This window comes from Colius striatus, chromosome 10 (assembly GCF_028858725.1).
Source record: "Colius striatus isolate bColStr4 chromosome 10, bColStr4.1.hap1, whole genome shotgun sequence".
NCBI classification, from domain to species: domain Eukaryota; kingdom Metazoa; phylum Chordata; class Aves; order Coliiformes; family Coliidae; genus Colius; species Colius striatus.
The window spans coordinates 27,415,647-27,439,782 of NC_084768.1; the positions used below are offsets into that span (position 1 = coordinate 27,415,647).

At 36.4% G+C, this 24,136-nt stretch overlaps 1 protein-coding gene across 1 annotated transcript in view; it reads left to right on the top strand.

The window, feature by feature from the left end:
• Positions 1-24,136, top strand: part of AGBL4 (AGBL carboxypeptidase 4) — a 907,448-nt gene that overhangs the window by 355,804 nt on the left and 527,508 nt on the right. Inside the window, exon 7 of the mRNA XM_062004362.1 lies at positions 9,002-9,218. Coding sequence (XP_061860346.1) covers positions 9,002-9,218 — 217 coding nt within the window. The remainder of the gene's footprint in view (positions 1-9,001; positions 9,219-24,136) is intronic.

A 24,136-nucleotide genomic window follows, 5' to 3' on the forward strand; every position in this document is an offset into this window, starting at 1 on the left:
TGTGTGGAGACAGGCAATAGGATAAAGCATTAAACTATGGGAAAATTTGCCCAGCTAAGTCTGACCCATGATAACAATTTCCTGTTTTCTTTTGTCTTTTTCCTGCTTATACATCATCCACTATCAGAGATTCTCAGATCTTTCATAAGGAATAACATATTTTTGGGAAGGCTGTCTTCCAGAGGGTTTCAGAACTTACCAAGGACATCTCAGTATCAATCAAGCTACAATTGGTAAAAATCTTGCTTCAGATCCATTCTCTTTCTTTTGGTAGTTACTTAAAATTCACATCAAAATGTCACACGTTAATGATTTCAACTTTTTATTTAGACTGTGAAATCATCAACATTTTAAACATGGATTTCAGAATTCAGAATTCAGTTGGGGCTCTTATGAGACTTATAAATTATTCTTGCATAGAGGAGAAATCACCTGAGACTAACCTAAATGAAGTTAACATAGATTTAAAAAATTATTCTTGCAGAAGAACAGAGAGTGATGGGAATAGATGAACAGATGGGAAAGGGAGAAGAGGAGAGTGAAGAAAAGGCTAATTAGGTAATTGAGGCTAAGAGGCTATTAGAGCTGACCCAGTGGTCTACTGGTAGTGTGGTTCAGGGACTTGAATTTGGGATTGTGGTTGGTCCCTCATTCCCAGGCCAACACGTGCTGCAAACATTGCAAGGACTCAGTTTTAAAGCCTGTATGATCCCGGAAAGTATGTATTTTCCAGTCAACATAATCTGGAGGGATTGTATGTTGGATTATACCAGAGACAGGGAAGAATAATGTTGTAAAATGATGAATTTGGACATGAAGACACTAAAATACATGTTAATGGATAAATTGTTTAGTGAAATTCTACTTAATTCCTTTTATCTGGCTATTGGAGAAAAATCTCATTGAAATAAAAATATTTTGAAGAAATTCTGAATAGTAGGAATAAACTGTTTCTCACCAAAAAACCTTTCCTAAAATTGCCCTAGTACAGAGTTATCTTGGATATTTTTTGTGGGTTTTTTTGCTTCCCTTTTTTTCTCCCCACAGATAACAGATAAGGGAAAGGCTTTATCAGACTATCTTCTGAAGTTGTCTGTAGGCTTGTGCATTTATGACCAGAGAATCTGGTAAAGGTCAAATCTAGGACAATGATTGCTGTGTGGTTTTCAGATTTATATCCTGAGGTGGAGCATTTCTTGTCCTCACCTTTTTCTAGTACAAGATTATTCATGCTGATTGATTTGTTCAGATCTCACCACTCTTTAAGGTTGCTGGTGGCTACTCTTGATGGATTCCAAATGCCCCCTTTTTTTTCTTTTCTACATTTTCCAAACTTTGGAACTGTGGTGATGTGGCATTTTGAGATGCCATTTCTTCTCTCTTTTCTTACCTTAACCAGTGTTTCTTATTGCAGACTCTAATTTACCAATTTAAGTTTTTTAGGGTTTTAAAGTATGTTTGTATAAAATGTAGCTGCATTTCAGAACAGAAATACTTGCTCCTGAATCCTTATCTTGCATTCATGATATCTTCATAACATGTATGTAGCTAACTTCACTCTTTTCTTATTCTAGTATTTTTGTGGAAAGCCAGTTTTTCCTTTCTCTCATCTTTCCTTTCTAAGCACAGCACAGAGATATTACTATTGAAGCAATACATGTCTGGAACACCTGTGGTCAGTAGTCAAATCATATTTCAACAGCAGAAAAAGTCAGCACCATTCATTATCCCTGCAGTTTAAAAGCGAGTTTCTGCAGAATAATTGCAGTATTGGAACTGCTGCTTCAGAGGAAAGTCACTGCAGTATAAGCTTTAGCAACTGGACAGAATAAACAAAAGATGGAGGAGGGATAAATGGTATATTGGCTGCCTGTCCACTGAAGATCCCACTTGTTGCTGGCAAAAGATTTTAGATTTCACTACCAGATAACAGCTTTCCTGAGAGATATTGAAGTGTTTTGTCAAAAGAGGGCACTTTGACAAATCTGGACTTCTGTGAGCATGTTTTATGTTTAAGGGAGAAAGATGAATAAGTGACAGACAAACTGAAGGAAATCTTCCTCAAAACCATATTGAGGTTTGAGGAACCCAAAACAATACTTCTTTTCACTTGGGTTGTGCAGTGTCGCCCTCTCTTATCTGATGATCATAGAAACATAGAATGGTAGGGGTTGGAAGGGACCTTTAGAGTTCATCTAGTCCAACCTCCCTGCAGAAGCATGTTCCACCTAGATCAGGTCGCATAGGAACATGTCCAGGCAGGTCTTGAAGACCTCCAAGGAAGGAGCCTCCACAACTCCTCTGGGCAGCCTGTGCCAGGGCTCCCTCACCTGAACAGTGAAATAGGTTTTTCTTATGTTTAAATGGAACTTTTTGTGTTCCAGCTTCATCCCATCACCCCTTGTCCTGTTGCTAGATACAATAGAAAAAAAAAATGCCCCAACCTCCTGACACCCACCATTTAGATATTTGTAAATATTAATGAGATTCCCCCCTCAGTCTCCTCTTTTCTAGACTAAATAGCCCCAGTTCCTGCAGCCTTTCTTTGTATGAAAGGTGTTCCAGTCATTCCAGTCCAGATGTTGCTTAAAACATAATCCAGTCATTAAAAAAATTATTTCCTGACAGCTCATAATTTAGCAGCCCTCCCTTTCATAATGTTATGCTTATTCTGGTGAATTAAAGGATATGGAATTCATTTCTACCAGCAGAACCCAGGAACAAATTTTCATCGTTGCTTTACGTCTCATAATCATGATCTGCTAATAGAGACCCTTCCCTAGTGCTTCACCAGCCTTTAGCATAAGGTTTGCCCTTTCCTCAGCATTTCTTGTCACTTTTAGGAATGCTGATTTCCACGGGTTGATTCTTCTATTGCTATTCCTCCTCACCACTGAATTTTCCTTGTCTTAACACTGTGCTATGTTGAAGATACAGTTTTGTTTAAAACCTTTAATAGCAAATTATCCAAGCACATATGAAATGTGGGGAATTTGCTCATGCAAATCTACTTCTAGGCTTTGGCTTTCAAGTTATTAAACAATAGGAATATACTTTCAGGGTGTTTTTTTCTATTTTAGTATCAGCTGATGGGACTAATTTGTCTGATTTGCAGGTCTCATAAAAAAAAGTATGCCATGTTAGACTAGCACTGATGCAAGTACCCAGTACTGATGAAGTTTTACTATGCTTATCACAAACATAATTGCTGAATTATTTAATTTTTAGAGAAAAAAAAAAGATAAAAGCTCAATGTTTTCCCCTTGAAGTTGTAACACAGGGAGTTTACATACAATCTTTGTACACTTCACTATAATTCTAATTCATAGAATGGTAGGGGTTGGAAGGGACCTTTAGAGATCATCTAGTCTAATCCCTCCTACAGAAGCAGGTTCACTTAGGTCACATAGGAACATGTCCAGGCAGGTCTTAAAGATGTCCAAGGAAGGAGACCCCACAACCCCTCTGGGCAGCCTGTGCCAGGGCTCCCTCATCTGAACAGTGAAATAGCTTTTTCTTATATTTAAGTGGAACTTTTTGTGTTCCAGCTTCATCCCATTACCTCTTGTCCTGTTGCTAGCTACTACAGAAAAAAGGGATGTCCCAACCTCCTGACACCCACCCTTTAGATATTTATAAATGTTAATAAGATCTCTCAGTCTTCCCTTCCCAGGCTGAACAGCCTCAGTTCCTGCAGCCTTTCCTCATATGAAAGATGTTCCAGTCCCCTGATCCTCTTGGTGGTCCTGTTCTGGCCTCTCTCCAGCACTTCCCTGTCCTTCTTGAGCTGGGGAGCCCAGAACTGGACACAGGAATCTAGATGAGGCCTCAGCAGGGCAGAGTAGAGGGGTAGAAGAACCTCCCTAGCAATCTTTATAAAAGTTACTTATTTCAATTACAATTAACCCTTAAAAGCTGGATTATTAATATGGAGGTTTCCTATTTTTTTTTTTAATAAAAAACATTGAATTACACAATATTTTGATTTTTATACTTAAAAGCAGAAACCAGCTATTGGTGGAGGTTGAAAACCTTGATGTGCATTGTAGACTGCTAAAAAGGATAAGAATGTTTGGAGAATACTTAAATATGTATTAGCAAGAATAAAAGCAGGACTTATTTTTCAGTGTCTGAAACTGAGTTAGCTGTGCCAAAACCTATTCAGTTATCTGTAAAAACTATTTAACACCATCTGACATATTCACTGTCACTCTATGCTCTGTGAATCAAATACAAAATTATGTGTGAGAAAAAAAAACCCTATAAACTTATTTTGTCACAAGTAAGCTAGGAATTTTGAAGATGGTCAGCTCCACTTGTCAACAAGAATAAGCAAGAAGAAAAATAATGGTTTAGACTAACAGAGACACAAGTCTGTAAGGCCTTCAATTTGAGAGGACTGCCTCTCAGAAGAGGAGTTTGCAATGCACAATAATATCATGTTTTCTTCAGTTTGTTGGATTTCTTGTGGTTATTAAACAAGGAAATCCAGCTTTTAGAATAAAGTTTGACTGTTCAGGAGGACTAGTTCTAGTGTTTTGGGCTGCATCAATAAATACATGAAGATTGTTTTCCAGAGTTGAACTGGAATCGGGATTTGTGCTTCAAATGTCTTTAAAACTTAGGTTTAATTTCCTCTGAGTTTTTGACTCTGCCCCAGCCCTTTGAAATACATAGGCAAGCTTGGAAATTTGTAAAATTGTTAAGATATATCCCTACATCTGCAGATTGATGGCAATTGGAAATGATCACCACAGTGTGTCACCACAGCTAATGCTACATTCCAATCAGATTCACTTGAGCATTTCTCTACAAGTCAGATCACTTAATTTTTCTTTCGGCCATTGATCTTTTACAGCACCTGCAGCTTTTTGTTTTTCTTCCAAAGATCATCATTTTACTTTGAAGTATACTGACTGTGATATGTCTAACCCAATCCTGTAGAGGCAAGGAACTGAATAATTACTTCACAAGTGCTGTATTAAAAGCGCTCCAAAGACTATTTAGGCTACTCATTAAAGTCATTGGGAATTTGGCTGGGCAAGAGCTCCTTGTTTTGGTCATGCAATAAGGGGGAAAAACAATCCAAAGATTGTTATTTTCTAATTATTTACATTGTAGTACCAGAAAAGGATTTGATTACCACTGTTATGTGTTTAAAACTTAAGGAATAGATGCCCCTAGCAGCACCCTCACACCCCTCCCAGTATTTTTTTTCCCATTGTCTTGATTAACTCAATTTTAAAAAGGAAATATGGTAGCAGAGAAAAAAAAATCATAACAGTTGATAAAGTTGGCTTTTAAGATCAAAATTATCAGAACTGAAGATAAAATTATGTTCAAAGTTGAAGTATAATTAGAACAAAAAATTTCCACACCCAGATATACCTTTCACTGCCCGTTGTGGTGGCAAAGAGTAAAATCTGAAGTTACCAGGTTTAGGATGCTCAATGAAGGCTCCTTTTTGTATTTTAATTTTTTTTTTAACTAAATATTTGATACTACCAAAACAGAATGAATATCCCAATTCCAAACCACAGTGTAGCAAACACAGAGGAACAGACAATCACATTTGGAATAACAAACCTGCTGGATGGAGTCTGCTAGCTTGTCAGACAGGGAAAGATGACACTCAAATCCACTGGCTCAAGGCTCTGACTGGCATTGGAAGATGAGAGTCAAAAATAGAGAGTAAATCTGTGGGTTTGTGCTTCCTTTTTTCTTTGACCAAAACACTTCTGCATTTATCTTTAAGACTAGGCAGTCTGAATTGGTTTCAAATTGATGTAAAATATCAAGCTTTGTTTCAGTAAATATATTTCTAAAACCAGACTGGAAATAAGTTGCTTGCATCTTATTCTCTGTGCCTGTACTTGTAATTAGTGTGTTTCTCCTTTAAATAACCATTCAGAAGTGATGAAACCCAGGCAGTTGCGTATCAATTAGCGGTGTGCGTTTCTTAGCACAAGCTGCCTGGAAATGCAGAATGACAAATCTGAGCACTAAGCTTTCTACCATCATTTTGTTTTCCTACCTCCAACTACAAATCAGCTTCATCGTAACTTACAGGGTAAGAAGTTGGTGCATTTCTGCAGATCAATGATAAGATATTTTTCTCTAGTAAGAAATGCAGTTAGACTCTGCATTCTGAATCTGTCCCTGCTAGGCCCTAGATGCATTAGTATTCCACTGGCAGCTGCCTGTAGGTAGGAATATTGTTTTTGTCCATAACCAGAGGGAACAATCAGACTAAGCCGTTCTCCAGCTATAAACCAGCTAAAGTAATTGGGTTTAATTTTAATTTTTGTAATAGCTTTAAATTAATAGGAGCAGCTGCTGCCACAGTGTGTGGGTGTCCTTTTCCAGAAGGCATAGAACAAAAAAGGGAAAGAGTAAACAATAGTGTGTCTAGGACACAAAGGTTAATTCAAGAACTGAGCAATGTCTTTCCGTTATCAAAAACTCAGTTGGTGATATCTAGCACTGTGTCTCCTTTCTTTCTTTTTCTTTCCCTTTTTTTTCCCCTTTAATTCCTTGATAAGATCTCAATCTGATTAGGCTCCTGTGTGTAAAGATGTGTTGTTGGTATCTAAACGCTAACTCTTTTTCTCTATATGACTCACAAATAGATTAGCAGTGACAAAGTGCTAGGAGAGATAAAAATAGATTAGCAGTGACAGGAGTACTATTATAATTATTTTTGGAAGATACGGGTTGAATTAAGAGTTTGGGCATTTTCTGCCCTGAGAGGGTGAATTTAAACCTAGGAACTGAGGATGGTTTTGCTGTTGTGTCAGACACCAGATAGTGAAATGTCAATACCAGATGTCCTAGACATCAAGATTAGCCATAATAGCCAAATGCAGCCATAAAGTAATGTGTCAAAGTGGATAATAAAGCAGATGCTTAGCTTCTATAATGAAGGGGAAAGGGAATGAAATATCTAAAGTGCCTTTAATACATTGACAAAGTTGTCTTCAACTTCCTTAAAAGTAGAAAGTTATTGAACCAAGGAGAACTATGTGTCATTTAAACATTAACTATCAGCAGATGAATTTCAATTAGCATTAGGCTTTCTAAAATCCTGAATTTCCTCCTATTGGTCTCATTTTACATGAAATTTTTATAGCATAAAGTGAGGCTTGTCCTTTCTTATTTCTCCCTTGCTAATTTGGAAACAAATAAAGTTCAACAACTCAGCAACATACTGTTTAAACTTGCATTACTGTTTGAGGACTGGGAGCTAGAATACATTTACCCACTGCCATATCATCTGCTTGATTTGAGATCAAATGAGGGATGTCCTATAGCACTCCAGAGTAAGGGCAAATGATAGAAATATGTTAAGATACTGGAAAAACCTATTAGGTTAGGGTACTGCATGCAGACAGCTGGTGGCATTTTTCTCCTACTGATATTTAAAAATACCCAAAAATTGTTTTTCTGTCCTTCATCTTTGTGGCTTAAAAATCATCGTAAGATCTTAGTGATAAGCAAATGTGTCATTTAACCAAAAATACCGAGGGAAACTCTTGAAGCCCTGAATGTTCACTAACCAGGACAATAAAAGAGGCAAATAAATTCTTATTTCAAGTCTAATTAACTGCATCACTGATTCTTTATTGTAGTTTTTCATGAACATCTCTATTCCTTTCTCTTTGTAGATCCTGAGTCTTGCTGATCAGACTCCTTAACTACTGCTAATTGGCAAACGCCTTCTTCTGCATAATGAGAGGCTTTTGTCCTCTATTTCCTATTAGCAATGGAAGGCCAAAACTGATGCTCTGCAGTAGACCAGCTTCTTGGAACTATTACAGAGAGGCACATTACTACTGCTATGTCTGTAAATCTTATTATGCTTTCCCCCACCGTGATCTTAGTTTAGCTGAGATCTGCTCCAATCATTAGATAAGACCTGTTTATAATGTTGTGTAATTGAATCACTTAGAGTCTGCAGGACCATAGTGTTTTGTTGCCAAACATGATTGGTAAGTTAGTTACATCAAATTACAAATGCATGGCATGACTAGAGAATCTCCTGTCTAAATAGAGCTAGGAAATCCATCTACAAAATGAAGAGAACTGAACCTCTCTAGTTCATAGATCAAGTTTTTGACCCACCTATGAAATATTACTAATTTCTTTTGAGAAATAACAGAATCATTGAAGTTGGGTAAAAGAAAGCAGGCAGGCGTTTGTTATTCTTTAAACAGGTACCAGCTTGATAACAATGACATAAATGTCTTCATTATAATTATTTGCCATCATGTATATTCATTCTTATCTTGTCAGATAAACCAGAACTCTCAAGGAGGGCAGCAATCCAATTTGGAACAGAACCAAATACTCTTTTCTCCTTTGCTTTCCTATTTAGGACCAGATTGTTTTCCATACCTGAAGTTTTTTCTTTGGATTTTTGGAGAATCTCTTCACCTCAAGAATTTATTCTTTCTTCCATTAATCAACTAGGTGTTGATATATCCCCTGTTGATTAAGGATAATAAATGTATAAAAATGTCCTGAGTTTCAGGAACAATTCTGTCAATGCTGCCTCAACTGACATTCCTTCGTTAATTATGCTGCTTCTCTGTGCTTGGGAATTAGACCTATACCAAAGGATGAAGCCACACTTTAGCTGAAGCCTGTGTAGTGGTATGAGAGTTTATCAGTTTGATAGTAAAGTAGAAAATAACTGCCTGTGCTTCCTTTTCCCTTCCCCAGTGTGGGTTTCTCCAGCTGTGTGATGCTCTCCCCTGCTGTGGTGATTCTGTCAGCTGGGGCACATGGAGAGAGCTGCAGTCCCTGTGGTTACTGGTGCACAGGCACAGTAGCTATGCCAAGCACGGGCCTTTGGCATGGAGACTGTGCTCCAGGATCTGCTCGCCACCTTCTGAGCTGCTTGAGCTGTTACACTTCATTTGCTCTAGAGGAAATCTGAATAGCCTTTTTTCAATCTAGATTTCCTATGTGAGTGTGTGCATATGTTGCTTTTGTTTTTCAGGCAAAGAATCCCCTCTAAAAATGTGTACTACTATCGCTGCCCAGACCACAGGAAGAACTATGTCATGTCGTTTGCTTTTTGCTTTGACCGAGAGGATGACATCTATCAGTTTGCCTACTGTTACCCCTACACCTATACTCGCCTTCAGCACTATCTTGATAGCCTACAAAGGAGGAACATGGACTACTTCTGCAGAGAACTGCTAGGACTCAGTGTGGTAAGTAATAGGCATGCCTGCCAACGAGCAGGCTTCATTATGAATGTCTACCCTTAAATGCTTATATAATTCATCATCCCTGCTAAAGTATACACATGCACATATTTGTTTTACTGCTATCATTGACACATGAGGTACTGTACCTGCGTGGTGAAATATAGACAAATGCTAATTTAATTTCATATAAAATATCTTCTTTGCAATATGCAAGCCAATGTTAAATTCCCATGCATGATCAATTCACCTCGAAAGACACTAAAAGATGAAACTGAATCAGCTTTATTTAAGAAATATGATTTTTAGAGTACTCTATCTATTTGTCTTTCTGGAAGAGCTTTTCTGTTCGGAAGGAAACGTGTGTTTGGAGCTTGAATAGAGCTTTTCTTGATAAAACAATGCAAACTATACACAAACTACCTATTTTATTGACTCTTAAAAATGTTTGCTTTGGAGGTTTGAAATGAAAAGGGATTTAGTGGTCTCAGTATTGATCCTAGTGGCCATGTGAAAATGAAATGTGATGGTTCTTCTGGTGCAGGAAGTGGGGTTAATGGTGAGGCTGAACTTTTACTCACTTTGATATAACCTTTCTCTGAAATGTTTTCTGTCCTGAGGATTTGGAAATCACAACTTAGCAACTCCCATATCAACTCAGAAATCAATAGATTGAAAAATAACAGATGAAGTATGTTAGTGTTTTGTTTTTTAAATGTTGCATTCTCAGACTTTATGGTGCACTTGTCCCACATTCTTAATCTTTTATCTGAGATTTGATTTGGTCTAAACTTGCAGTGTTGTGTGTCAGGAAAAGAAAGCTGTGATTCCTAAGAAGGCTGCTGATCCTAGCAGCTGGGGCTTTAAAAAGAATCCTGGCATATATTGTGAAAATTGGAATGAAATCATACGTATAGCTTGCACTGAAATAAATAAAAGGCTTCCAGCATTACAGCAAGCCGTTAAGATCCCTATGGTGGCCTAAAACTTAGAGAGAAAAAAGCTTAACTTATAGAGAAGACTAAAAACTGAATTAACAAAAAGAAAACTTTTTTTAACCCTTTTGTCAGTTAAGTACAGTTCTTGGTGTAAAGATGACTATTTATATGTCCCTGAGCTGGCATCAATTATTAATCATTCCAATTAAGGGGACAAACAATTATAAGGGAAAAGGATATTAAAAAAATAGGAAAGTAAAAACTTCAAAGGGTGGGAGGAAAGAACACTATCATCTTAATGTGTGTAGGGTTTTAATTATTAATCTTAGAGGACAGAGCTGTCATTAATTCTATAATGAAACTGAATTTGTTTCCTCTTGCTCTGAAAATAGTGTATAAACAGTCACATTTGCATATTCATCAAAACCTTGATCTGACTGATTAAAACACTAAGATAGAGGGATTTGTCTTTTATCTGCATTTTGACAGACAGGACTATACTCTTAAATCTTGTTAACATTGTGTTACCAGTAGTTGCTAAATATTATTTTTCATATTTCAGCAAACTAAACAAACAGATGCCTTTCAAAAAGTGGCAGGAAATGTGCTGTGGATAAGTCTTGATTTTATATCTATATGTACACATACAGTATGTTTTGCAGAAATTTATATGGCAACATTTTGTGGCTCACCATGCTGATATGTATAAAGAGCTCCTGAATCAGGCTCATGCTTTAATCTTTGTAAGTAACATTAAAATCTCAGAGCATTTCTGGCTTTGCTCCACACACAACTGTCCTAGAACAGCTTGGTAATTTAATGTCTTTGCTGAGCTTGAATAGACAATTTCCATAAGTTCTCTGCAAGTTAAATATTTTAACATAGAGCTTTTAAACGTTGAAAAACAGGATCCTTCAGTCTTCACTGCTCAGTGCTTCATCAAAGCAGGAGCTGGCTGTACTTTAGAGGATTGCGTGCCATATAGGATAGATTTAGAGCTAAGAAAGCAAGCTCTGTCCCTGCTCTAGCCCCTTATGTAAGATGAGAGGAATCAGATTGGCATAAAGAGGCCCTTAAAAGCTCTATTCCCTCTATTCCTGGCGAAGAGACGATATCCCTGGTAGCACATGGTGAAAGGTAACTTAAAAATGCCATCTGAGGACAAACTTGGAAGTTCTCATGCTGGGCATGAGTAGCGTGTTAAGGGAAGGCTGCAGCATAACTGTCAAGCTGTCATGTAGCCACCAATACCCTCTGGTTCATTTCAGGCAAATTTTACAGCTCCCTGCAGCAGTCTGTGGTTGTGAGAATGGAGAATTGTTTGAAACAATTTCACTTCTCCTGGATTAAGAGGTTTTGAATTGTGTCTCTTGGAGACAACAGAATCTTGCCACAGATCTTTGGGTTTTGGGTTTTTTTTCTTTGTCATCAAACGGTAAAAGGCAAGTTACAAGAAATCATGCTTAGATGATTACTCCTGAAGGCTTTCTGAGGGCACATTTTGCTTCACGTAATGTTTTCAAGGCAATCTAATTTCTAATCTAGTTTCATATTTTCTCTGAAGAAAGTACTATGCTTCCATTAACTCCTTAAATACTTTCTATGAAAATGGAAAGTGAAAGATCAGTATGGGACATGTAATTGTCATTAGGATGTAGAGTGGCAAAGCGGTTCAGAGCCAAATGGCAAAGATTCCCATTGCAGTGAATGGATAACTTAGCTGTTCTATTTCTGACCTTTTAATGTTTATATTCTTTACTTCAGAGAGCTATCCCACATTCTAGATGTGCCAAATGATCTTGAAAATAGTCCCTCCTGCAAGCTAGCTATGATGGTCACCTAGGTATCATTTAAACTGCCATTTTCATTCTGCCATTGTTGACCTTGGGTAACTTCAGTCTAACTATGATTTGTCCCAACAGATCATAGATTCAAAATCTGCAATCTTTTTTAAAAAATTGTGACATTACTTTCTTAATATTGATGTGTCTCTCAACTTGGCACATATTATATAATTTAAAATATTTGTTTAAATTTCTGAGAAAACATGAGTACAGGCTCCACATTTAAACTACCTATTTTATGACACACAATCTGCAGTAGTAGTTATGTCTAGCATTATAACCAATATTTTAGAGTTGGCAAACTTTTGAGTGTGATGTCATTTGAACTTGGTAATTTAAATCAACTGTGCATACTTGAAGTGTGTGGACAACTGATGAGACCTGTGGCCCTACTAGTATTCCACTATCACAAGTAATAGATTAGTTTTGGTGAGCCTGGCTCAACTCCCACAGCTCACTTCACAAATTGGCACTTCCTTGGCAATATTTTCATTACTCACTCAGAAGAGAACCAAGATTAACTGGAGACAGCTACTTCCTTTCACCCCATTAGGCAACGGTGCTTCCAAATTACACCTAGGGAGAACTGCAAGTGCACATACAAACCACAAGCCTCAAAGGGATATCCACAGTACAAAGAAACTGCAATATGGAATTTGGTTAAATTAAATATTAAACATACATATTTTAAAACAAGAAGGCAATATGTCTAATGTAGAGCTCTGTAAGTGAGCCAGTCTCTTAAGTCAGATATGAGATACTGCATGAAACAGATTGGAATGATTGGAATTCTAATTTACTCCTTATATATGATAGTATTAGAGGGATCAGAAAAAGGTCATAAGACTGTGAAACTGCACATCAGATGTCATGTTGATGGTTCCTTGATCAAATATCCCTTATTTACTGTCTGAATGAGTGGATACTCCAATAAAAATAGTTGATCGGTTCTACTCATATCTACTGGTCCATTTTTAACTGCTCAGTTATGACAGTTTTAAAGCATGAAGCAAAGAAAATAGACAATTTTTCTAAGGTCAGATTTCCTATTTCTGTGTTCAGTGTTAGGCTATGCAGTAACAGTTCTACAAAAGAAAAATATACTCTTTGTCTTCAAAGAAAATAGAAGTTACAGGCTTCAGCATAATGTATCATACCTTTGAAATCATGTTGGGATCAGATACTCTACTTCTCAATAGATCTGACTGACACCAAGGTGAAATGTCACCTGAATGCAGCTTGTGGCAGTTTACTTGTTCTGAAACAACCCACAGAAATAATGCTTAAAAAAGAGTAAACTCAACTTTTCCTTTCACTAAAATGCAAAAGTGTGTCTATGTGCATGTTCAGGGTACATTCTCTATATCCAGTTCTGTATTTATTTACTCATGTATTATTTGTGTTCCTGTCATAGTCATAGAATGGATGTCAGCCCAAAACTATATGTGAGTTTTTAAATGGTCCTACAGCTAATTTTTTAGCTGGATTGGATATCAGCAGAAGCAGAGTTGGACCTATAAATAACACCATCAAGCAGTTCTTTCTGAAATAAAATATAATTCATAACATGTAATATGTGCTATCAGAGAAATTATATAAATACCATGAAAAATAGCTACTCTATTCCATCAGTTTTAAGGAAAATTTCTTTGGTACAGTTTAAAGGAAATTCTGGAAGAATGACTTGTGGGAACAATAGACAAGGAAAGATAGGTGAAACTATGTTACTGTTTAAAGCTACCATCTCTATGTAAGATATATGCAACTGTTCATGGTAAAAACAAGAAATGCTTTGGTTTGAGTTAGCAGCAATATATAGTTTTAGAAAAAAACCCAAACTCATTAAAATCATCAGTTACAGTTAATATTGTGCAAAATCACTAAATGTCTAAACTGGTTATCTCTTAAATACCAGAAGAAGAAGCACTGTTTCATGTACTAAAATTATTTATTGAAGGATTTGCATAAGTTGATGTTTGTCTAACTATGAATAAAAAAATCTTAAATTGGGAAAAAGACTTCAAATTGTTAAGTCAATTTTGCAGCTTACATTTTATATTTACCATCGTCGGTTTAAAAACTCTTAGGAAAAAAAAGTGCTTGGATCTTCACAAAAAAGCAGCTTTGAGCATAAAGGAGCCATTGAGTTAAGAAATCACCTGCAGAAAAAGTGTTAAGATCCGCTTCATGAGAAGAAAATCTCCTGAAAGGAATGGTAGTAGTAAATGAATTATATGTTGTGGTGTTAGTCTATACAAACTGTTTTCATTTATAGGTCCCAAGCTGCACCCTTTTATCCTATAGCCACAAGGGGAAACTCTAAAAGTCAGTGACCTTTCTGAAGTTTTCACTGGACTTTCTGTAGCTTTGTAAGTTGGCCTTTTTGCTTCACGGCTCTTCCCTTTTCCAGGATAGGCTCTTCATCTCACCTTTACTCCACGTTTCTCCCTCATCTGTCGTGCTCTTTATTTTTCTCAAATCTAACCTTTGCTTTTCTTTCCATTTAGTTGATACTTTCCTAAGCTAACTACAAGAAAGAAGTTGTGGCATTTGTTTGCTGCTCTTATGTTACTTATTCTGCTTTGGTATTTCCTATTTGTTGCCCTTATCTCTTTGAGCTGTGAAAAGAAAATAGAAACTAGCTGTTAGGTCTTTTAAATATGAGGACTGCACATGTGCCCTCAATATTCCCATCTCAGTGCCATTTCACAGAACTTTGTATCCTGGTCTATGCCCTGTCTTCCCTGTCCTTAGGTCTTTTGTGGTCTCTATTTGCTCTGTCCTTTAATATGTACACCTGCATTAGCAGAGAAGTTGGTGTATGTGATTTGTCCAGGCTTCAACTTAGAGAAGAGACATTAATGATCTAGTTGGTTGTCCTGACATACCTGAGGTAACACCTAAGTGCAGGAAGGCTTTTCAGAACCCTTGCATCATGGCAATGACAAATTTCAGGTCTGTCACAGGTCTTGCTCATTCCTGACTTCAGCACTCATTACTGTTTGGTTTGGGGCCACACAACTCAGTGTGACTGCTGTAATCCCAGTAGGAAAAAAAGGAGTTGTCCACACAGTCAGTTCAACCTCCATATCCAAGTAGATGCCTTTTATAGTTACCCTCACTTTTTGGGGACAGGGAGCATCTATTTTACTTTGTCTTTTGTGCCTTCCTCACTAGAAGTCTTTTTTTTTGCTTGAGAAATAACATATTGTAACCAATTAATATAATTCCATCAGCAAAACGAGACTGGGGCCCTGAATAGACACCAATTTAAAGCTTTTTATGGTCTTTGAATTTACTTAGTTGCCCTGAAAGATGTACAGAGATTTTGAAGTTATGTATGGCCCTTAGAAACCTGTGAAACCCTAGAATACATTCATTCTTTACTGCTATTCACAGAAATTTGTTTTCTCTCTTTTGTAGCGCAGCATTAAACAATAATTACCATGTTGATAGTGATGCTGAATGTACTTGCATGTAGGGGAAATTGTGCTATGTGGAGCTATTAGCTACATTTGCCCCGTAGCACTTTACTGCTTTGACTCTGCTGGGATTTTGACTATGTTTGATTTGGTTTCTGTTTAGATCTCCTGAGTGATGACTGTGTAATGTGTCTGTGGGGCTCAAGTTGTATTTTAATCTGTATTCTTTCTCTGTAGACCCAGAAGATAGTTAGCCTGGCCCACATTACCTGTAGGGCTGAGACCTTGGGATTGAAAGCTTACCAAACAATTATAAAGTCTACTCAGTACAAAGGATTTGGATTTATGCCTTTTAATTTAACCAAAGAAAGAACTATTTATTGATTTAGCTTTATACTAGCTATATAATGTAAACATTATATATGAAAATCTCTAAATACCTTAGGCAAAATCTTGTTCACATAATTTGTGTAAACTGAATGTTGTGGCTCCGATCCAGTAAAACACTTAAGCACAGATTTAAACTTAGGCATGTTAAGTAGTCCAGTTGAAGTTGCTGGCACAGTTCATGGCATCAAGTTAAATATGTATAAAAAAGACTTTGAGCTCCAAGGTCAGAACAATCAGCACTTTGCAAGATCAAGGTCTTCTGCCCTAATGTTTTGCCATTATCTTGTACTATCACTATACCAATGTGTCTATGGGAAAAAAAAGATATATAGAAAAAGCCTCCTAGAGTTTATCTTGGATTCTTAGTGTTTCCAGCCAAATCTACTTACAAAGTGAAGAGGAACAGTGATGTTTTCACTATATTTCAGCTCTTTTTAACTATTTGTTTTAAAAAGCTCCTGGAGGCTTGCTTGTCTAACATTTCACCTTTACTGAACAACCATGCCACCAAAACTGAGAGCTAAATTACAGATCTGGTTGTAGGACACGGAAATAATTTACTTGCCAGTCATTGGTAGCCAATGGATTTGGCCAGTAACTTCATTTACTCACCAGTGTAAGACTCAAGTTCACATGAGGTAGATATGGTTCCAAAAAACTTTCAAGTATTACAGAATTCCCACTCCACAAGATTTTTAAGACTTGTGTGACTGCATGCCATTTGCTTCCACTTTAAACATAATGTAACACATAAAACATTTAAAGATAAACAAAAATCTGTGTCACAGACAGGGTTTGAGTTTCTCCACACCTTCCTCCACCCTCACTTCATATTCTTCTTCCTTCTTGTAATAGTAGATGTACCAGAGACAATACCAAAATAACTCAACGAATGAAATAGAGTCTGAAGTTATTTAAGGAATCATTTCTTTGCCTGTCACCTCATTTTTTGATATTTCATTGCTTGTCCACATCTAGTTAGAGAAGCTAGTTCTTTATATTCTGCAACCCTTTTTGCAGTTCTCTATAAATATGCCGAATATCCGTTTGTAAAAGGAATCCCAACATTGCTCAGAAGCCTTTTTTCTTTTTTTTTGTAGTGTATGATTAAAGACATGTACTTGAGACCTTCTGCATAAATGATCTGTGATAATCCTGGAATTCTTTACCCTTGCAATGGACTTGTTCAGTAAGACTTTATCTCTGTTGTCCTTGAGCTTTGAAAGCTGAAAGATGGCTCTAAAAAGACTCCAGCTTATATGTCAGAAAGGAATCTGGGATATATCTTTCTATCACGTAGGAATGAGAAAATAAAGAAATAAGAAAAGATTTTAATGTAGATTCTAAAATAATGTAGATTGTTGAAATGTAGTGCAGGGGGTCCAAGCTGGCTAAATGCATCCTTACTGCTGACCCCAAGTATTTGAACGTATGTACTTGAAGAAAATTCAGGCTCATGACAATCTGATAGAGTCATAGACAAAGTAGCTGAGAGTTACTATATGTAGTCTCATATCTGTTCTTCCTTGCAGTGTGCTTTTAATGTCTGTTACTTTTCTACAGTATCAGAAAACTATTTTTTAATCAAAGAATAGCACAATGAAGAAGGACATCAAACTTACATGTAAAGGACGGTTAGTACTATCCTTATTTGAAGATATCAGGTTACATTCAAACATACTTTATTTTAGAAGATCATAATAGCACTGAAAAAAGGAAAGAGAGTGTTTCTAGAAAATGCTATCTCCTGTTGAAGCACTGCTATTATCTGCAAACACTGAAAGCAATATTCATCTTTGTTTTGATGACAAAATAACTTAAATAACATGAGAAAACAAGAACTTTTCAATCCAAAGCAGTAGGTACTTAATTGAGAACTAGGGTTTTTTTCACTTTTTAGGTATTATAAGACACAGCTTAAAGCCTTTTTAGTAATCTTTATAAGAGATCTTATATGGCAACCAATCCTTGGTACATGAAAAGTATTGCATTTTCTGACAAAGATCCTCTTTTTCATGTTTTCAAACAGCAGCTGAGCACCATACTGTGGCAGCAGAGAACAATCTGAGAAAATGAACACAGATTGAAAAGGTGTCAGTTACTTGACATTTTCAATGAAAAATAAAAAAGTTAGCCCTAGGCCCACAGTCAAAAGTTTTCACTCAGAATTGTGGACATACCTTTCTACAGAAAGGTCTGTCTGTCTTTCTGAACTAACTTATCTGATGTTCTAATAAGTGTATCACATGAAGGAAGCCAAAGAAGAGGTATCATCCATTTCAGGAATTTTCATAAGGATGCACAAGCAAAAAACTTATATTCTCCCATTGATTTTGAATTTCACTTTAATTGTATTCAACTTTTCGTGTTAATCAGTTAAATTTTAAGAGGACTGGTACTTTCCCAAAATCTAAAGACTTCCTCATTTTATAATACATATATCTCTTTTCCATTTACATTTTCTTCATTAAGATGAGTTACAAAAATGCATTAATATCTATCGTGATATTTTTAATTATCTTCTTAGGTTGTTAGTAACAGCTGCACATTGTTAAAGGTTAGAATTTTCTTTTAAGCAAACCACTAAATTGCTTAGACTTAAAATATTAACTAGTCTTCTCCATATTTATGAATTCTGCACTGTTCTGTAGCACGGAGTGAAGGATAGTCTTATATCTATCACAAAATGAAACCCAGATTTATTTTGTTTTCAGAACTTTTGCTCTGACAGCCTCCAAAACATTGCAGAAATGTCACAGAGTTCATAACGCTCTTCTGACTGTAGTGTCCTTTTACAGACAAGGAGACTATTGCATAAATCTGGAAGCAGCTGTGGTAAAGACTTTGGTATTCATTTTCCGAGGTTAGAAGATACGAAATGGAGTTTGTTTATATGGAAAGTCACTTCAGAACCAAGCCGTCAAACCTCAGTCAGGACCCTGGACAGGGCGCGGGGTTTAGCCGAGGGGCACTTTTCGAGAAGCTGAAAATACAAACTTCTTCTCTTTTCACAGGTACTCATATACAAAACTGAAGCCCAGCTTTTGATATTTACACAAGTTTAATGTTTTGGAAACTAAACCCTATTTATGACTGCTGAGCTCTTTAAACTATGGTCCACAGTGTTCAAGAAAATCATTAGAAATGGAGTCTGCTGTTTTGCACAGTTCATGTGATTCAAGGGCTCAAGTCTATTTTTCTTGTTTGCCTCCTGAGAATGAAAAATGAGCAGTAAGGTGTTATGTCTGATGGAAGATTTATAGGAATGTCAGAGATGACTGATTAAGGGCACTTTATAGATTAACAAATGAAGACTAAAACAGAGGTTGATGGTACAGTGTTAAAAAAATAGGAGATATTTTGGCAATACAGAGATGGATATCAAGTTTTGTCTTACACCTGGACATAGACATTAATCCCAACAATGAATATTTCAAAGTCTGAAAAGTAAGGGTTAGAACAAGAATAGCGTTACTACTCCCAAAAGGGTGCTCAAAAGCATTGCATCTTCTTTATCTAAAGTGAGTTCGAATGCATAATCTCCATATTGCCTGTAGTTTGTCATCTTCTCTAAAGCTTCAGAAAATTGTCTGAATTTTTAGCCCACTCTAGGCAATCAAGTTATCAACATAACATACTTTGGTATCTTCTGCGTGAGGCCCATCTCTTCTTATAGGCATTATTGATATTATAGGGTCCCAGAGAACTTATAAAATGTTGTGGTCTTTTTAAATGGTGGTATCCTCTTTATGAAGAATCCGGACAGTATACATCTTCACTCCCAAGAGAACAAACTGCTCAAAATGTGAGCTCAGGAAAAAAGACTATGTTTCAAAGGTGTACCTTTCTGCTGTTGTTATCCTCACAGGATACTGTGGCAGCATCAGCCTTGCCTTCAGCTCCAGCTGATTTGGAAATCCTTCAGAGCTTTATGAATAAAGTTGAATGTATCCTCTAGATTTCCTTTGTAGAAGTAGGTAAAATTTTGTAACAGCAAATAACACTGAAGAGCTGAACAAAATTGTTCTCCCATAAATGAAACCTGAATGCACTCAGACCAAATAACATTGTAGACTCTTGCTACACAGACTCGTACAAAGACAAAGATATTGTAACTCTCATGATCAAACCAAATTTTTACATGTCCATCTTGGCTGAAATTCCCATTAACTGTGGTGAGCAGTGAGAGAAATACAGAGCAACAGATAACATCTAACTTAATGCTGACAAAGAGGTGGGATGCATTGATCTGTTTGGCAGAAAACTTCATACTTTTTCATTCCTATAATTCAGATTTTCTCATTACTGGACACGGATGGCAAAATATAATTTTATTAACTATCACCATTTGTTTTGCAGTTTATCAATTAAATTGCAAAGAGTACAGAGACTAGTTTATTCCAGCTATTAATAAACACAAGTTAGTAGCTTAAGCTGTACTACACAGGGCTATAGATGTTGCATATAATGCTTCAAGACCATTTGTTGCTACGACAGTAATGAAGCAGAACAGGTGTAGACCCTGAAATCTCAGATTTTTCATCTTCCTAGATAAATTGCAGGTAAATGCAAACTCTTAGAGAGCTGGATTTCCTTCAGAATTGCAATTAATTCATGTTTGTATGTTACATAGTAAGCAAGCCCCTCTCTGCTCGTTAGAAAGTTTGATCATAAAAAGGGAAAATGGATTGCAAGCCACCTCCCCTTTTATCTACTGTCAGCTTCAGTATGAACCACCAGGTGAATATCAAGCAAAATAAACTGATGGTTCCAGTTTACCTACCAACCATCTCCGAAACCTCCTATATCAGCCAAGCACGCTTTTGGTAGAAGTCAATGAGGACTACCTGTCAAAATCCTCTTCTGATCTCATGTATCTTTCCTTACCTAATGTAAAGTGCACCTGTGTTCATTTTTTAACATCTGGGGAACAGATTGAATTCTGGAAGTTGTTTTTCACCCTAGTTTCAAGTATTCCCAAATAATGGCACATGTTTCCTGACATGCTGCTTCTGAGAATTTCCTCTGAATGGAAGGAAATTCTCTCCTAAAACTGGTGGCCAGTTATCTAGTAGCTCCATAATCCTTTTTCCTAAATAACCCAGGGTAGTGCAGATAACCTCTTTTTTTCCTTCATACTGTTAGAAATGATTCATTTTACTTGGAATAATGCTGAATCAGAACAAAAGGTTTACAAACAGCTGCTAGCTCACAAAATATACCTTTTTTTATTAGCTTCAGAAGCTATTGAATGTAATTTGAAATCTACTCTGTGTGCTTGGATGTAGGCTAGCCTGTACTCTGATAGCAGCACACACTATATAAGCTGTTGGAAAACATCGAGAGGTGTGCATTTAGGAAAACAGAGAGCACATGTGCAGATACAACTCAGAACATTGGGCTTTTCTGAGAAGTGTTTTTATACTGAAATTCACTAGAAATAACATAGTTGTTTGGACTTTGAAGGATTTCTTTCTTTGATTCAAAAATATTCCATAATGATTATAAGATGATGGTCATAGTCTATGGCATAATAACAATATGTTATGCTAGTAAACCTCTGGAACTGATCACACATCAAATATCTCCCTGACCACACTTGCCACTGATGGCAGATGTATTTCAACAATGATTCTGGATAGAATTCCTTACAGCAGCTTCATACTATATTCTGTATGCTGGGGATACCCATCTGCATCTGTGTTTTTAGCCAACATGAATATGAAATTTTACAGCTTTTATTCCAGGGATAGTCTGAGCTAAATCTCTCTGGGAGACACTTTCACCATGCCACGGTTGGGTACGCTGATTGTATGCTGTTTACTTGGATGATCCTGAATGCCAAAGCCTAAGAGATTTCTCCCACTAATAGATATCATATAGCCAAGATTACTTCCTTTCAGATGTCCATTGTTGTGTTTTTTTCCTCTCTTTTGTGCCAATCTTCTTTTGCATCTTAAAGTGTTATATGTGGATGTATCCTGATTTCAGAAGGTCATATTCATTACTATTTTAAGCATGCTATCAAACAATAAACTGGAATGTGCTAGAATAGCATGAATTTCTGTAAGGAAAAATGTTATGTGATAATTTTCTCTTTTCCTGTCTTCCAATCAATACTGTTTGAACTATTTATTGTGGCTAATATTGGAAAACCTTTCTTCTCCTTTACTTCCTTTTTACTTTTTAAAAAATTCAGATGCCAGAGTCAAACTGGGTATTTCATAGCATTGTGTTCGATTCCTAGAAAATGTCTCAAATACCTTTTTAACTTTTTTCACTATTATTAAAACTAACTCCATTGCTTCTTTCATTTCTCATGCCACCCACATTGAAGCATTGGTCACAGTCTTAATGCTTTCTCTCCATCAAAGTGGCTTTCCTTCCAAGTATAATGTCTATCACAGAGGTAGTGGTGCAAGGTCTGATATCTGACCTCTCCCGTGCTGTACTTTATTACAACAAAGGTTCTCCTAGGTTACATCCAAAGTTTTCTTAGTTGTTTCAGAATTAACCAAATTAGTGAGTTATCTGTGTCATTTTCTAAGTTTCCTGCTGCTTTTGAGAATAGCATTGATTTCTAAGTTTCTAGAAAGAAATTAGACATCTACTTTCAAGGAATTAAATTCTTCAAATATTACCTTGATTTATTTGCTCTTTAAGTGATTTCAACATAACATTTTTTTTCTACTCCTAAAAGTACCATAGAAATGAAAGACAGACAGACATGGACTGCTTCAGTAGTACCCTGTAGATATGTCTTACCTGTTGGGGAAATCGGTGGGGACCTGCTGGAATACTCTATGTATTATGTGGTTAGGATTGTCTTAAGTTCCGTATTTCTTTGGACAGAACAGATTTGATGTAGTTTCCTCTTCATCTGAATAAGCATTCATCTGTTTAATTTACTATTTGGGAGTTTCTCACAGCATACAAAGGCAACCATGCATAAGAAACGTTAATATTATGTACAAAGAAATGCCTATTTCCTGCAAAATCACCATACACTCTCCTGCACCTTGAGTACAAATAATTTAATATGGTAGAGAATACAGAAATTCCAGAGCTCTGACCAGAAGTAAAAGCAGAGAAAAACTGGATGTAAGCCTTTGAGAAAAATAGATGAAGTCAACCAGTTACCATAAAATACATGTAGATGTTTTCAGCAGCTATTTGTCTTTCAGTATCATGGATGAGCCCATGATGACATACATCCTTTCTGCTTGCTTAACATTCAGAAGACACATGACAAATAGGGACATGTAATGATTATGCTTACCAAATTTGGGAAATATGTATTGCTACCATTACTTCAGAGGTCAGTTTTATCTTTTTGAACTTCAAATTAGAATTCAGTCATCCTCAATTCTAATTTAAGTTTTGTCAAAATGTCTGTGATAAATGAAAGATACACAGAACTGATTGTTGTTTGGTTTTTTTTCCATCTATATTGGGTAATGTTGGAGCAAAGGTTATTCCTTTTCTTTACAGATTATGAATGACTATGAACTACAAGAACCTTAGAGCAACGGTGCATATCAAAGAACTCGACTGTGAATATACTTGTGTTAAAAAGAATTGATATACACAGTAGTTATGTTGAATGTGAGACTAGATACTAACAAGTCAATGATGGTTCATGACAGTAGTTTCAAAGGAAATTTTAAATGTTTTGATGTCTAAAATCTCATGCAGGTGAGCCAAGAAATGTGTTTAAGTGTGTGCAGATAACTTCATCTGCGTATTCCGGCTACACTCAGTACACTTTAACGGAAAGGTGATGCTTGAGAGCTCGTAGCATTTATATATAGTGTTGCATTTCCAGAATGGGTATCCAGCTCCTAATAATTTGTAGCTTATTAATTTAAGATCTTTATTTTAATAAGAATAAATAAAATTATTTCCCTCAACCTGATCTATATTGAAGGCCTCCAAGTATATCCCTTGGAAGAAATGAAACTGTAAAGAACAACTGTTGGAATTCAAGTATGCTAGGAAGGGTAAATATGGTCACTTAATACTATATCTGAAAAACTTGTTTAAGTCTGTCTGCTGTTGTCAAAATTCTGTGGTCCTTGCAAGTGCCTAGTTCTTCTGGAAAGAGAAGTCTGTGTTGGGTTTCATCCATCAGAGAGCTCAGAGACAGAACAACCTTCAATCATGATGTTAATCCCAGTTTCTAGTGAAGTTTCTCTATAGAGGATTTATTCCTTCATCTATGCAGGTGCATAAGGAAGTCCTTTAATGGGTGGTGCATATACTGTTGTAAAAGAATAGACCCCTTTGTATTAAAATTACATGCCTGGGATTTTAACATAACTGAAAAACCC